The sequence below is a fragment of the Salmo salar genome, chromosome 07, assembly GCF_965601325.2.
Source record: "Salmo salar chromosome 07, fSalSal1, whole genome shotgun sequence".
Classification (NCBI taxonomy): Eukaryota; Metazoa; Chordata; class Actinopteri; order Salmoniformes; family Salmonidae; genus Salmo; species Salmo salar.
In genome coordinates this window covers 59,520,476-59,536,882 of record NC_138297.1, presented here as the reverse complement: position 1 = coordinate 59,536,882, position 16,407 = coordinate 59,520,476, and the positions used below count along the sequence as shown (strand labels likewise).

Sequence of the window (16,407 nt, the reverse complement as noted above, 5' to 3'; positions counted from 1 at the left end):
TCACAGACAGGAGAGGCAGTCTCTACCTGGCTGTGTTGTGTTGGCTTGTCTGCCTCACAGACAGGAGAGTCAGCCTTGATATTGCGCTATTCTCCATAATTCATGTTTATGTATGATCCCACCTGTCAGAATCAATGGGGGAACAACAGATCTGTGTGGGGTAGAGAACACAATCAAATTAAACTAAATGACACTCGCTGATTTCAGGGGAAACCGGGTGGAAATTGAGACATCCAAAAACGGCGCCGGAAGACAACGAGAAAACGAGGGGGGCAACGGCTGGGTGAAGAGACACTTGGTTAATCCAAGAATAATGTATTGTGATGGATTCTGACCTTTTGTGGGCTAGTATCATGTATGGAGATTTAATTAGTGTGTGGCAGGCGGCTGCACTGCAGCTGCACCTTGAATGGCACCCCATTTCCCTACATAGTGCACTATGGGCCCTGGTCAAAAGTAGTGCACTACATAGGGATTAAGGTGCCATTTGGAACAGGACGGTGTTTTAATGAAGCCAGATCCGGAGGATGTGGAGGGGACTGAATCACCAGACAACGCTGATTAAACTCCAATCACCGCTCAACTCATGAAGAAGGCAGCCCGGAACAGGACACAATATACAAAGGTTGATCAAATTAAGAGACGGAAGGAAGAAGAGCCATTATCAAAAAGAAGAACATCAAACATGAACTTAGTCCAGATGAGTGTTGCCTTCCGAGCTGCTTTCAAGTGGGGGGGAGATAGAGGGACTGGCAACGGAGTAGAATAATGTAATTAATTGGAAATAATTCAGAATGTGAAGTCGGCGTGGATGACAAATGTAGAAGAATAGCCGATAGCATGCTACTTAACGACATGTCATTTATGATCATTAGGAAGTGGGGAGTGAGGCCGAGGAGGACCGCAGCCATGTGACAGGGGTGTACACGCGAACTTATCTCTCGTCTCTGTAAGCAGCCTAGAGTGGTGAGAAAACCACTCAACTAGCCATGTTTACAGCAGAACAGGCGAGAGAGAAAGAGGGAGAGAAGAGAAGAGAAAGGAGAGAATTTCCTTCGTCCTGCTGACACGGTGAACATGTCGATGAAGGAGCAGTTTTTTTTTTGTATAGGTCACATGCCATTTCACAATGATCTATGGACGCGGACCCGGCCCAGACTGATAGTGTTGAGCATGCATTATGTGCTTCAGTCGAGCGTGGCGGTTTGGGAAACGCATCCTCCTCCTCTATCCCTGTCCTGATGCAGCTCCTTTACCGACAAGAGGTACAGTAGCACCCGCTGGAAACCAACAAAGGCCTGACCTCGCAAAACAAGCTTTAATAGGTGTTTGGGCTGGACAGCTATAGGCCCACTGTTGACTCAGTAGGGGGGAATAAAGCTGTGCCATAGTGACCTTTTTAAATGTCCTAAAACCTAAAATGGCTGTCGCTGTGACATTGATGTGGTAGCATGCTGTTATGGACAAATCCTAACTTGAGTTACGCACTTCTGGGTAGGGGAAATCAAGCGTTGATGTCAACGGGAGATTTACACAAAGCGTATTGATTGTACCACCTACTGCTGGCACAGGGATGGAGTAAGAACTCTGCATACATTCACATCTCCATTCATACGTTCTGATCGAAAGGCACCGAATCCAAGCAACACCATCTAGGAAAACCAATCACATCACTGAGAGTAAACTACCGCCTGCATCAGCCAATCGACTGTAGCTCCCTGTAATCTGACATCCAATCACCTCAGAGCGTTCAACGTGTAATTCCATATCTGTATCGTATCCCCCTTTTCCTTCCATTTCTCTGTTCTTGAAATAGCTGCGTGCTGCCCAGTTCAAACCCACAGGGACTATTCTTTGACTAATACAACAGTAAGTTCACCGGCAGATTTAACAGCCCACATGTATCTGGGATACCTTCTGATGTTACGGAATGCTTTTTTCAGATATATATAACTTAACTTACTAAATTGTTTTTTTTAATGATACATTTCTTATCTTTGGCTGAAATTCACTTTAGTCAATTAAGCTCTCACAAGCCAGCTAATATTATTGGCTGAAAAACCAACTGCTACAACAGAGATGTTAGAGACGAGAGCACTCAGAGCGCCCCTAACACAAAGTGGCAATCACACAAATTGGTACTCCTTACAAAGACAGAGGCTATCTAATGAGCTGAGGTGAATGACCATTGTCTTTGTGTCTGTGTGTCTCTGTGTGTGTGTTTCTGTGTGTGTTTCTGTGTATTTCCGTGTGTGTTTCTGTGTGTTTCTGTGTGTGTTTCTGTGTATTTCCGTGTGTGTTTCTGTGTATTTCCGTGTGTGTTTCTGTGTATTTCCGTGTGTGTTTCTGTGTATTTCCGTGTGTGTTTCTGTGTGTTTCTGTGTGTGTTTCTGTGTGTGTTTCTGTGTGTTTCTGTGTGTGTTTCTGTGTATTTCTGCGTGTGTTTCTGTGTATTTCTGTGTGTGTTTCTGTGTGTTTCTGTGTGTGTTTCTGTGTGTTTCTGTGTGTGTTTCTGTGTATTTCTGCGTGTGTTTCTGTGCGCGGGTATGTGTGTGGGTGTCTGTGAGTGCATGCATATATCGTCTGCTCCTCTGTACAGCCAAGCTACTCTAATGAGCCTAGGGGCAGTTCATCCACTCTATAATTGGGGGGAAAACATATGATGTGAAAAATACGACAAGAGAGCTTGAAAAGAAGAGAAAACCAGAACCAGAGAGAGAGAGGGAAAGAGAGAGAGAAGGGGAGATTGAGAGGGGGAGAGAAATAGAGAGAGAGAGGGGGAGAGAAATAGAGAGAGAGGGGAGAGAGAGAGAAAGAGAGAGAGACAGAGAGAGAGCAAAAGAGAAACAGAGAGAAAGAGAGAGATGGGGAGAGTAAGAGAGAGCAGGAGAGAGAGAGAGAGAGAGAGAGACAGAGAGAGAGAGAGAGAGAGAGAGAGCAAAAGAGAAACAGAGAAAGAGAGAGATGGGGAGAGTAAGAGAGAGCAGGAGAGAGAGAGAGACAGAGAGACAGAGAGAGAGAGAGAGAGGGCCTTCTCTTGATCTCTCTCTGTGGTTCTATGGTTCCTCATTAGACTTTTATATGAGCACAAACCCAAAGCTACTAGCTGTTACTAGCTGCTGTTGCTTCTCTGCCATGCAGTCTCTCTCCTCTCTGCTCTAAAGCCCTGTGTTTGGAGCCTGTGACTATCTTGGCTGCTGCATTTGGAGGGAAGAGAGCGAATGATGACTTGAACTACATTTCTGGCAACATTCAAGATGTCGCGTGCTGGGGGGGGGGCGTTCCCCTTCATGCATTATTGAAAAGAGAGCGAGGAATTAATTGGGACTAACAACCAGGATTTGTGTAAAATTATCCGTGTGATACTAGGGAGACATCTCCCCCACACATACACAGCTACTGTAGTAGGTTATCTCTCTCTCTGTCTTGTGTCATCCCCCATCTCTGTATCTTGTCATACAACATGTTCCCATTGTGCAAAGATCCAAGAACAACACAGACACCCCGCCATTTACCTCTAATCACTTACTAATTTGTGTGTGTTTGTGTGTACGTGTGTGTACGTGTGTGTGTGTGTGAGGGTTTGTGTGTGCGTGTGTGAGTGTGTGCGTGTGTGTGTGTGTGTGTGTGTGCGTGTGTGTGTTTGCGTGTGTGTGTATGTGTATATGTGTGAGGGTTTGTGTGTGCGTGTGTGAGTGTGTGCGTGTGTGCCTGCCTGCCTCTATATATGAACATGTGTTTGAAGTCATATTCCTGTAAATCCAGGCAATCATTTATGCAACCCCCCTCCTTGAATATCAATCATTTCAGAACCTTCAGAGATCATGTGTTTAGTGGTGTTTTTCTTTGCCGTATAATCAAAGTGCTTCTCCCTGCCTTTAAGGGAAAAGGGCCTAGTATCCATAGTGATGGAGCGGCCAGGGGAGAGTAAGGACCATCCATCTCCAGGATGGGGCTTTGTGACGTCGACCGCCTCTAATTTATACTGCAGCCGCCAAACTGTGGCGCGTGCTGAAATGGCACCATTCCTCACCGCTAACCCGTGTCCTCCCCCCCCCCCACCCCCCACCCCAACGATGGCGCACGCCGCCACTGATTTATCCCTCGCCGGAAACACCAGGAGCAGAACACAGCACGCCTCTGATACAAGTCTCTGTTCTTCAGTTGAGAGAGTCTCTCTGAATCATACTGTAAAAAGGAAGAGAGGGGTTGAATCGGAGAATCACGCCCTTCCTCTAGAGACTAAGATTAGTCATGTCGTTGCACCAATAGGGACAACTTTATGTATTTAATCACAGTACAGTCAGACCAGTACAGACTTGTATACACTAGCACAGATCAATGAATGAATGAATTCATCTTTGTGACCGTACAACTTTTAACACTCCCCAAATGAACTGAAAGAGAGGCTCACAAGCACTAACAAGCTCAGGAAAGTCTGAGGAATTTGAAGAGACCTCAACGCAACGTCATCCATCACTTTAGACAGTTTCCAGAAACATCCACACAGTGCATTAATCACAATGTAAGTGCAGATTGTGTGACTTTACGCAGCGCCTTCGTCAATCCTATAGTGTAACTGTAGGAAACTATAGAGAACAGTAGAGATAGCAGGGAAGCTCTTTAGACTAAGAGGCGAGCTCCCCTGCATTAAGACCCACTGATGGGTTTGTTTACTAGCTAATGTTCAGCACAGCATAGCAGCTGTGGAGAACCCTGCCTGACTGCTATTCAGTGAAATGTCCATTTCTACTTTCTTCAGCTTGTCTGCGTTTTATCTGAGGAGGAGCGGTAGCTAATATAAACAAAATACTGTTGCGTCACATCGAAGCTCTGCTACTGCTTTGAGAGACACCGCTGATGTAAGATTTAACCTGAAGAGATTAAATTAAATGTGTTACTGAATTGCTAATGCCGCAACGGAGTGAGGTAAATTATGTTCATTACTTGTGAGTGTGAATTGCCCAACCCTCTAAGCCGGATAGAGAAACAGATACCGGAGCTGGTTAACACCTCAAATTAATCCAATGGTGGAGCAGCCCACCCAGAAACATGGTGCCTCTAATACACCTTTAGAGTGAGACAAAACTCTCATTATGGTTCTGTTGTGTAGTGTGGGTGATGAGCCTTCACCTTTCATTTAGTAGAACAAAATAAATACTCGGTAAATATGCACCTCTTGTTATTACGTGTTTCATTGTCAGAATGTAGAACAGATTTAACACTGTTCTAGTTGAATACAGCTCACTACTCACTACTCTCTCTACTCTTGTATTCCAGCATTGGTAACGTAAGGAAAATCAGACTGTATTCAACATACTATCCACACTGGCTTGTGGTGAACAAAATTGATGTTGAATGACAAGGTCAGTCATCAAGACGTTGATTCAATGGATCAGGTGTGAAAATAGTTGGTTAGTACCGCTGTGTATGTGTGTGTGTGTTTGGTACTCACAGCGCTGCTGCAGCGGATGTCCTTGACCTTGAGCCAGGCCAGGTCCAGGGTGCCCTCGCCCTTGTAGCACGACTGCAGTCGTTCCTTGATGCGCTCGTTGATCTCGCGCAGGGCGAACACGCACAGCGCTGACTCCTGCGAAGCCTCGCGCGGCCGCCGCTTCTGGCCCTTAGAGAATATGGTGAATAGGACGTCATCGTCGGGCCCCACACCTAGCGAGCGCCCCAATATGGCACCCGCCTTGGAGAGATAGGCCGCCTGTAGGAGCCGGTACTCCACGCCGCCCTTCACACAGCCCAGGGGTACCTCCACATACGAGTTAAAGGCTGTGTCATCTTTACACAGCCGGACTATTTTAGAAGTGTACACCTGTTCTCGCCCCGCGGAGGAGGAGCCGGTGGCCGGCCCATTCCCCATCTCCGGCTGCAGCGTAAGGAAGTAGACGAAGTTACCCGAGCCAAATCCGTAGACGTAGTAGATGTCAAAGTCAGGCACGATGGTGAACGTGTCCGACGGGATTTTGATCATGGATGCCACGAACTCATCGTGGAAGACGTAGGCGAACATGCCGTCCTCCTCCGAGTTGCGCGCCAGCTTGCGGCTGGAGATGGTGGGGAAATACTCGGGCTTGCCGTCCACTGCCGTGGCCACAAACAGCTTGTCGGGCGATGAGTCCCCGTACGACACGATGACGCCGAACACCGAACCGCTCTCGTTGACCCCGGACAGGTAGTGCTCCTTCTTGTGGAAGGGCTCTCCCAGCTTGAACAGGTCGTCCAGACGAAGGAGTTTACAGATGCCCTGATAGAGACTACCACAGGCTAATAGCCGGTTCTCCCGGTAGTCCATCAGCAGCATCTTGTTGACGTTGTTGGTGAGGGACAGCGGCTCGCTGCAGGGCTGCACGATGCGTGGCGGGTAGCACTTGCGGTTGTCCTCGTCGGGGCCAGTCTCGTGATACACCTGTACGTTTAGGTCGGGGGAGAGTTTGTAGATGCGGTTGACCGCTCCCAGGTACACGTTGCCGTTGCGTTCGTCCACGGCCACGTGGTTGAACTTCCACTCGGGGTTCTCGGTGCTGAATGTGCTATAGTCCTCCTCCTCGGCTGTGTCGATGGAGGCTGTGATGATAGTGGCGCCGTCGGGGGCATGGGGGAGGGGCCTGGATGCCAATGAGAGAGGGGGGGCCAGGGCCAACAGGAAGCAGCATAGGGTAAGACAGGAAGTCTGTGTCCTGGTGTGGTGGGACTCCATGGTCCGCGGTGTCAGGGAGGGCAAGAAGGGGCTCGGTCCAGTACTCTCAGCCAATCCGTGATCAGGCCTCTCTTGGGATTGAGGTCATTCTATACCTGGAGAAGAGAAGAGAAATATGAGGTTGGAAACACAAAAGACAACATTCTTGCATCTACATAAAGAATCCCCATACACATTTATCATACAGAGTATCAGACATATTTATCATACAGAGCACTGTACCAATAAAAAGGCAATAAGGCAAGTAGAAGAATGAGAGAGGAGAAAAAGAGAGACAGACATATAGTTGAAGTCGGAAGTTTACATACACCTTAGCCAAATACATTTAAACTGTGCTTTTCACAATTCCTGACATTTAATCCTAGTAAAAATGCCCTGTCGTGGGTCAGTTAGGATCACCACTTTATTTTAAGAATGTGAAATGTCAGAATAATAGAAGAGAGAATGATTTATTTCAGCTTTTATTTCTTGCATCACATTCCCAGTGGGTCAGAAGTTTACATATACTCAATTAGTATTTGGTAGCATTTCAATTGTTTAACTTGGGTCAAACGTAGCCTTCCACAAGCTTCACACAATAAGTTGGGTGAATTTTGGCCCATTCCTCCTGACAGAGCTGGTGTAACTGAGTCAGGTTTGTAGGCCTCCTTGCTCGCACAGGCTTTTTCAGTTCTGCCCACACATTTTCTATAGGATTGAGGTCAGGGCTTTGTGATGGCCACTCCAATACCTTGACTTTGTTGTCCTTAAGCCATTTTTCCACAACTTTGGAAGTATGCTTGGGGTCATTGTCCATTTGGAAGACCCATTTGCGACCCAGCTTTAACTTCCTGACTGATGTCTTGAGATGTTGCTTCAATGTATCCACATAATTTTCCATCCTCATCATACCATCCATCTATTTTGTGAAGTGCACCAGTCCCTCCTGCAGCAAAGCACCCCCACAACATGATGCTGCCACCCCCGTGCTTCACGGTTGGTATGGTGTTCTTCGGCTTGCAAGCTTCCCCCTTTTTCCTCCCCCATAACAATGGTCATTATGAACAAACAGTTCTATTTTTGTTTCATCAGACCAGAGGACATTGCTCCAAAAAGTACGATCTTTGTCCCCATGTGCAGTTGCAAACAGTAGTCTGGCTTTTTTATGGCGGTTTTGGAGCAGTGGCTTCTTCCTTGCTGAGCGGCCTTTCAGGTTATGTCGATATAGGCTCGTTTTACTCTGGATATAGATACTTTTCGTACCTGTTTCCTCCAGCATCTTCACATGGTCCTGTTGTTCTGGTATTGATTTGCACTTTTCGCACCAAAGTACGTTCATCTCTAGGAGACAGAACGCGTCTCCTTCCTGAGCGGTATGACGGCTGCATGTCCCATGGTGTTTATACTTGCGTACTATTGTTTGTACAGATAAACGTGGTACCTTCAGGCATTTGGAAATTGCTCCCAAGGATGAACCAGACTTGTGGAGGTCTACAATTTTTTATCTGAGGTCTTGGCTGATTTCTTTTGATTTTCCCATGATGTCAAGCAAAGATGCACTGAGTTTAAAGGTAGACCTTGAAATACAATCACAGGTGCATCTCCAATTGACTCAAATTATGTCAATTAGTCTATCAGAAGCTTCTAAAGCCATGACATCATTTTCTGGAATTTTCCAAGCTGTTTAAAGGCACAGTCAACTTAGTGTATGTACATTTCTGACCCACTAGAATTGTGATACAGAGACTTATAAGTGAAATAATCTGTCTGTAAACAATTGTTGGGAAAATTACTTGTGTCATACACAATGTATATGTCCTAACCGACTTGCAAAAACTATAGTTTGTTAACAAGAAATTTGTGGATTGGTTTAAAAACGAGTTTTAATGACTCCAACCTAAGTGTATGTAAACTTCCGACTTCAACTGTACATTATCAAGTCCAAACCCATCTGAACCTTTCAGAGAGAGACAGGAGAGGGTGTAGAGGGTATAAAGAGAGTATAAAGTCTGAGAGAGAGGCCTGCTGGGATGAGTGGAGGACTGTGTGTTCTCAGATGGCTAATGCAGGACCCCGGGGGGTTATCTACGGTCATACACCATCTCTATGTCTCTGCATGGGCCCAGCCCCTTCATATCCTTCACAGCCCATCACACATCCCTCACATCCAGGCTGCTCCACTCCTAATTGATTCTCTCCTCAGAGTGTGATTTGCATGCTTTGTTGATTTTTCCCTCTTTTCTTCAGATAGAGCTTCCCACCTGCTGACATGGCTAGGAGACATAGTTCTAACATTCTGGCCCACACACACACACACACACACACACACACACACACACACACACACACACACACACACACACACACACACACACACACACACGCACAGTACACACACACACACACACACACGCACACGCTCACACACACACACACACACACACACACACACACACACACACACACACACCACACACACACACACACACACACACACACACACACACACCCCCGTTTATGGATAGAGGTGGAGCGTGCACACACACACATACATACAGACAGAGTTTATGGGCAGAGGTGGAGTAATTAGGAGGAAGTGCTAGTGGTTGCAGAAACAAGCGCCTCATCAGTCCCTGGGTCGTTTGTCAAGCCTCAGCAATATCACACTACTGTTCCTCCTTGCCTATACACACACACAGTACACACACACACAGTACACACACACACACACACACACACACACACACACACACAGTACACACACACACACACACACACACGCACAGTACACACACACAGTACACACACACGCACGCACAGTGCACACACAGAGATACATATAGAGTATGTTCTGTATGTTTACACGTATAGAAACAAAGGCTACACGGTACACATCCATATTCAATGTACACACACATTATAAACACACCAAGAGGAAATGAGGAGAGCATTTCCTGTAAACACTGCGGTCCCCTGTGCTTCCAACTGCTCATTAGCTCTCCCCTATGAACAGGTGATCACCTGCGTGGTATCCAGGGTCAGCCTCCACAACACTGCTGACACACACACACACACTTTTGCTTTAATTACACTGATGCTAAACAAGTCTCACATTCATTGCTCTTCATTGTAGCTCTAGCATTGTATGATAGTGAGACTATGTGTGTTCTGTAATGAGTGTGTATCCAGTTACTTGGCGGTGATTATAGCTTTGAGTCGTCTGCATCAGTTTTGTACTGTACATCTGGATTTGGGGATTTTCTCCCATTCTTCCTTACAGATGTTTAAGCTCTGTTAAATGAGATAGGGAGTGGCGGTGAACAGCAATCTTCAGGTTTTTCCACAATTTTGTTGTTGTTGAATTCTTTTTCTCCCCAATTTTGATCTTGTCTCATCGTTGCAACTCTCCAACGGGCTCGGGAGGCAAAGGTTGAGTCATGCGCCCTCCGAAGCATGAACCACCAAACCGCGCTTCTTATAACCCGCTCGCTTCATCCGGAAGCCAGCCGCACCAATGTGTCGGAGGAAACACCGTTCAACTGACGACCTCCTGCAGACGCCTGGCCCGCCACAAGAAGTCGCTAGAGCGCTATGAGCCAAGTAAAGCCCCCTGGGCCAAACCCTCCCCTAACCAGAACTACTGGGCCAATTGTGCGCCACCCTATGTGACTCCCGATCACGTCTGGTTGTGATACAACCCGGGATCGAATCCGGGTCTGTAGTGATGCCTCTAGCACTGCGATGCAGTGCCTTAGACCGCTGCGCCACTCGGGAGGCCCCTTTCCGCAGTTTGTCAATGGAATTCAAGTCTGGGCTTTGGCTAGGCCACTCAAGGACTTACAAATGCTTGTTCTGAAGCCATTCCAGCATTGTAAATATGTACAGGGACTTCAGAAAGTATTCATACCCCTTGACTTATTCCACATTTGTTACAGCGTGAATTCTAAAAGGATTGCAAACAATCTTACCCATCTACACACAATACCCCATAATCACAATGTTTTCTTGATGCAAATGTATTGAACATATCTAAATTACATGACTATTCAAACCTTTTTGTTAAAACACTCTAAATCCAATTTCCTTCAATCATCCTTGAGATGTCACTACAACTTGATTGGAGCCCACCTGTGGCCAATTAAATTGTTCGGACATAGAAAGAAACACACCTGTCTATATAAGTTCCCACAGTTGACAGTGCATGTCAGAGCAGAAAATATACCATGAAGTCCAAGGAACTGTCTGTAGATCTCCAAGATAGAATTGTGATGAGGCACATATCTGGGGAAGGGTATAAACATTTTTCTGTGTGTTGAAAGTTTCCAAGAGCACAGTGGTATCCATCATTAGGAAATAGAAAAAATATGGAACTACCCAGGAGCTGGCTGTCCGACCAAACTAAGCAACCAGGCAAGAAAGACCTTGGTCAGGGAGGTGACCAAGAACCCAATGATCCCTCTGACAGAACTACAGAGTCCCTTGGCTGAGATGGGAGAACCTGCCAGAAGTGCAACGGTCTCTACAGCACTTCATCAATCTGGGCTTTATGGGAGAGTGGTCCAGACGGAAGCCACTCATGACAGCATGCCTGGAGTTTGCAAAAAGGCATGTAAAAAACTCTGAGATCATAAGGCAAGAGATTGAGGTCTGATGAGACAAAAATGTAACTCTTTGGCCTGAATGCAAAGCGCTATGTCTGGAGAAACCAGGCACAGCTCATCACCCATCTAACACCATCCCTACTGTGAAGCTTGGTGGTGGCAGTATCATGCTATGGGGAAGCTTTTCAGCGGCAGGGCCTGGGAGACTGGTAAGGATAGAGGGAACAATGAATGGAGCCAAATTCAGGCAAATCATTGATGAGAACCTTGTACAAACAACCTTAGACTGGGGCATAGATTTACGTTCCAACAGGACAATGACCCCAAGCATACAGCCAAAACAGTGCTGGAATGGCTTCAGAACAAGAATGTGAAAGTCCTTCAGTGGCCCAGCCAAAGCCCAGACTTGAATCCCACTGAAAAACTGTTGAAAGACTTGAAGATTGCTGTTCACCGCCACTCCCCATCTAATTTAACAGAGCTTGAGAAAATCATCGCTGCTAAAGTTGCTTCAACAAAGTATTGATGTAAGGGTTGTGAATACGTATGTAAATTAGATATTTCTGTATTTCATTTTCAATACATTTGCAAAAATTACTAAACACGTTTTCACTTTGTCATTATGGGGTATTGTGTGTAGATGGGTGAGAAATTGAAACACAGGCACTGTATGAAGACACTGTAGGATCTTAATTTGAGCCAGTCTGTTACAGCAGGAAAGTAATCCTGCAGCAACAGGAAATGTGAATTATTATGCGCATTATTATTAAATTGACACAAAATCAAGTCTATAAATGTAATGTGGAAATTAGAAACTTGAGAAGCCTGTTTAACCTTTTACTGCAGTGGCCTAAATCAGGGTCTTTTGGTAGTCCAAAAAAATCTACTTTGAAACAAAAGTATACAGCTCACACACATGGTTATGGACTTAGAAGAAAGAAGACACCTGTACCATGTCAGATATAAAGTTGAAATCTATAGAATTTTGAGTTTGCATCCAAATATTACACTTTATATACATCACAGAAGACTGAAATATAAAAAAATGTAAAATGAAATGTTTGATATAATGTTGATTAATGTCACGGATCTCTCCGGTACTGTTGCTCATTCCGTGCACCAGTTTCGGAGGTCTACGTCACCGGCCTCTAGGAACTGAACTGTGTCATTACGCACACCTGGTCCCCATAATCTCCCCTGATTAGTAATTGTATACGTGTGCCCTTTGTTCACCATTGTCTGGTTGATTATTGTTCCAATGTCCGTTGGGCGTGTGAGTACCTGTGCTGTGTTGTTTTGGCTTTCGTGCCACGTGTATTGCGCAGATGATTACGGGTCTCATCCCGTGTGGTATCATTGTGCGATTGTGTATTTATTCGAGGTACTACTCGCTCTTTTGTTTGGGTTTCAACCCTGTGTTTTGTATACGTGTTTCTTTGGTCTTCGTCCCCGTGCCTTTACACGGCACGCTGTAATTTGGGTAAATAAAAACCCCTATTACGCATTCCTGCGCCTGTCTCCCGATCCCTTTATACCAATGTGACAATTGAAATTATAAAAAATATGAACAACATTCCACCCATGAGGCCACTAGAGGGGGCTTTGATCATTCCACTGCAAGTTTTAAATGTCCTACAATGCAGGAAAGTTTTCCTGCAACAGGGGGATCAAATTAAATCTGTACCTCTGGGCTAACAAAATTAATTTCCATGACAATGGACAATAATGTATTGTATCATATAATATTGTATCTTATCTTGTCATATTGCCTACACATGTACATGTATTAGTCAGTGTTAGTCAGGCTGAGCCCATCCCATTGGACACAGACGTCAGTTCAACGTCTAGTCTAGATTTACATTTGGTTGAGTTGTCAACTAATGTGGATTCATGTGAAATTAATTTTAAAAAATGTCACCATGTCATTTAGGTAAAAATTGGGTGAAAAAAAATGAAATGTCCTTATGTTGATGACTTTTTGCAAATCCAACCAACCAGTTTTGAACGTTGTTTCAACCTGTTTTTGCCCAGTGGGATTATTTCTCCCACACTGCCAGATACAGTTGAAGTTGGAAGTTTACATACACTTAGGTTGGAGTCATTAAAACTCGTTTTTCAACCACTCCACAAATTTCTTGTTAACAAACTATAGTTTTGGCAAGTCGGTTAGGACATCTACTTTGTGCATGACAAGTAATTTTTCCAACAATTGTTTACAGACAGATTATTTCACTTATAATTCACTGTATCACAATTCCAGTGGGTCAGAAGTTTACATACACTAAGTTGACTGTGCCTTTAAACAGCTTGGAAAATTCAAGAAAATGATGTCATGGCTTTAAATGCTTCTGACAGGCTAATTGAAATAATTTGAGTCAATTGGAGATGCACCTGTGGATGTATTTCAAGGCCTACCTTTAAACTCAGTGCCTCTTTGCTTGACATCATGGGAAAATCAAAAGAAATCAGCCAAGACCTCAGATAAAAATTGTAAACCTCCACAAGTCTGGTTCATCCTCGGGAGCAATTTCCAAACGCCTGAAGGTACCACGTTCATCTGTACAAACAATAGTACGCAAGTATAAACACCATGGGACCACGCAGCCATCATCCTAGAGATGAATGTACTTTGATGCGAAAAGTGCAAATCAATCCCAGAACAACAGCAAAGGACCGTGTGAAGATGCTGGAGGAAACAGGTACAAAAGTATCTATATCCACAGTAAAGCGAGTCCTATATTGACATAACCTCAAAGGTCGCTCAGCAAGGAAGAAGCCACTGCTCCAAAACCGCCATAAAAAAGCCAGACTACGGTTTGCAACTGCACATGGGGACAAAGATCGTACTTTTTGGAGAAATGTCCTCTGGTCTGATGAAACAAAAAATATAACTATTGGCAATAATGACCATCGTTATGTTTGGAGGAAAAAGGGGGAGGCTTGCAAGTCGAAGAACACCATCCCAACCGTGAAGCACGGGGGTGGCAGCATCATGTTGTGGGGGTGCTTTGCTGCAGGAGGGACTGGTGCACTTCACAAAATAGATTGCATCATGAGGATGGAAAAGGATGTGGATATATTAAAGCAACATCTCAAGACATCAGTCAGGAAGTTAAAGCTTGGTCACAAATGGGTCTTCCAAATGGACAATGACCCCAAGCATACTTCCAAAGTCATGGCACAATGGCATAAGGACAACAAAGTCAAGGTATTGGAGTGGCCATCACAAAGCCCTGACCTCAATCCTATAGAAAATTTGTGGGCAGAACTGAAAAAGCGTGTGCGAGCAAGTAGGCCTACAAACCTGACTTAGTTACACCAGCTCTGTCAGGAGAAATGGGCCAAAATTCACCCAACTTATTGTGGGAAGCTTGTGGAAGGCTACCCGAAATGTTTGCCCCAAGTTAAACTATTTAAAGGCAATGCTACCAAATACTAATTGAGTGTATGTAAACTTCTGACCCACTGAGAATGTGATGCAAGAAATAAAAGCTGAAATAAATCATTCTCTCTGCTATTATTCTGACATTTCACATTCTTAAAATAAAGTGGTGATCCCAACGGACCTAAGACAGGGAATTCTTACTAGGATTAAATGTCAGGAATTGTGAAAAACTGAATTTAAACTTATTTGGCTAAGGTGTATGTAAACTTCTGACTTCAACTGTAGCTCCGATCAGACAGCCACTTGGGATCTCCAGGTAAAATCTCCTGGTGAGGAGCAATCATGGAACCACACCGACTGGGCTGCAATCTGATTACACTCACTCTGACTCATATTACTGAGAGAAACGAACCAATCAGACAATGGGTTAACACATTTCAGACAGAGCGATAGAGAGTGAGAGGGTGAGTGAGGGTGAGCGCCAGAGACAGCGAGAAACAGGGTAAGTGCCAGAGAGAGAGGGTGACCGCCAGAAAGAGAGAGAGGGATAGAGAAAGATGGAGAAAGAAAGAATAATAATTTCTCCTTGACAAAGGGAAAGAAGTAGGTGGTCAAAGGAAGCAGTAAGGGGGAGCAGAGCTGCATGAGGACTACTGAAAGGGCATTGGGCTCTCTGCTTGGACTAAAAATAAAGGCCTGTTGTAATATTAATCTTACACTGGGAGCGGCTGTGAGCTCCCAACTCTAATTTACCAGCGGGGGACAGAGTACCTGGATAACAAAGTGCTCAGCTGGAAATACCTCAACAACTTCATTCAACTTTAAATAGCAAAATAGAGAAAGAGGGAGGGAGGGAGGGAGGGAGGGAGGGGGAGGGAGGGAGGGAGGGAGGGAGGGAGGGAGGGAGGGATTGAAGGTGAAATATCACCTGTAGTGTCGATGGGAACACATATCATCTTGTTCTCTGTAGCAGGTGCAAACGCACTCACACACACACACACACTCACACACACTCACACTCACACACACACACACACACACACACACACACACACACACACACACACACTGCACATGCAAACTCTATCCCTCCCCCTCCCTCCTCTCTCTCTCTCTCTCTCTCTCTCTCGCACACACACTAACACAGAAATAACCCGCTGGCTTCGGCGCCTTCAAGAATGTATGATGATCGCGACCTGAAACCGTCAGTGACACGCAATTATCCTGCTCATCGGGGAAGCTCGTTTAGCTCCTATTTGCATTTGCCTGCTGATCATCACGCGCCATTAATTACACCTGAGTCGCTCAGCCATGTTCCGCTTCATACAACCCCACACACACACACACACGAACACACGCATGCGCACACGCACACACACGTACACGCACACGCACACGCACACACACACACACACACAGCCCCAAACATTCAAACACATTATTTATCTCCATCCACATTGTGTCTTTTCTTCACATTCCTACACAGTAAGTAAGAAGCCTTGGCTTATCTCTTGTTTCTGTCGCATGAGGCAGCTCCCCACTGGGCACAGAAGTCATTTCAACGTCTAGTTCTGATTTACATTTGGTTGAGTTGTCAACTACCGTGAATTCAACATGAAATGTAAAAGGAAATCACCATGTCATTGGATTTAGGTTAAAAGTAAAAAAATATGAAATTCCCTTAAATTGATGACTTTTTGCAAATCCAATCAGGTTTCCACGTTGAGTCAATG

At 45.1% G+C, this 16,407-nt stretch overlaps 1 protein-coding gene across 3 annotated transcripts in view; it reads right to left on the bottom strand.

Annotated features, from left to right (window-relative positions):
- Window positions 1–16,407, bottom strand: part of LOC106609762 (plexin-A4) — a 491,160-nt gene that overhangs the window by 431,436 nt on the left and 43,317 nt on the right. For all 3 annotated transcript variants that reach the window (XM_082977797.1, XM_082977795.1, XM_082977796.1), the window contains exon 2: window positions 5,456–6,804. In XM_082977797.1, coding sequence (XP_082833923.1) covers window positions 5,456–6,709 — 1,254 coding nt within the window. In that variant the 5' untranslated portion in view covers window positions 6,710–6,804. The remainder of the gene's footprint in view (window positions 1–5,455; window positions 6,805–16,407) is intronic.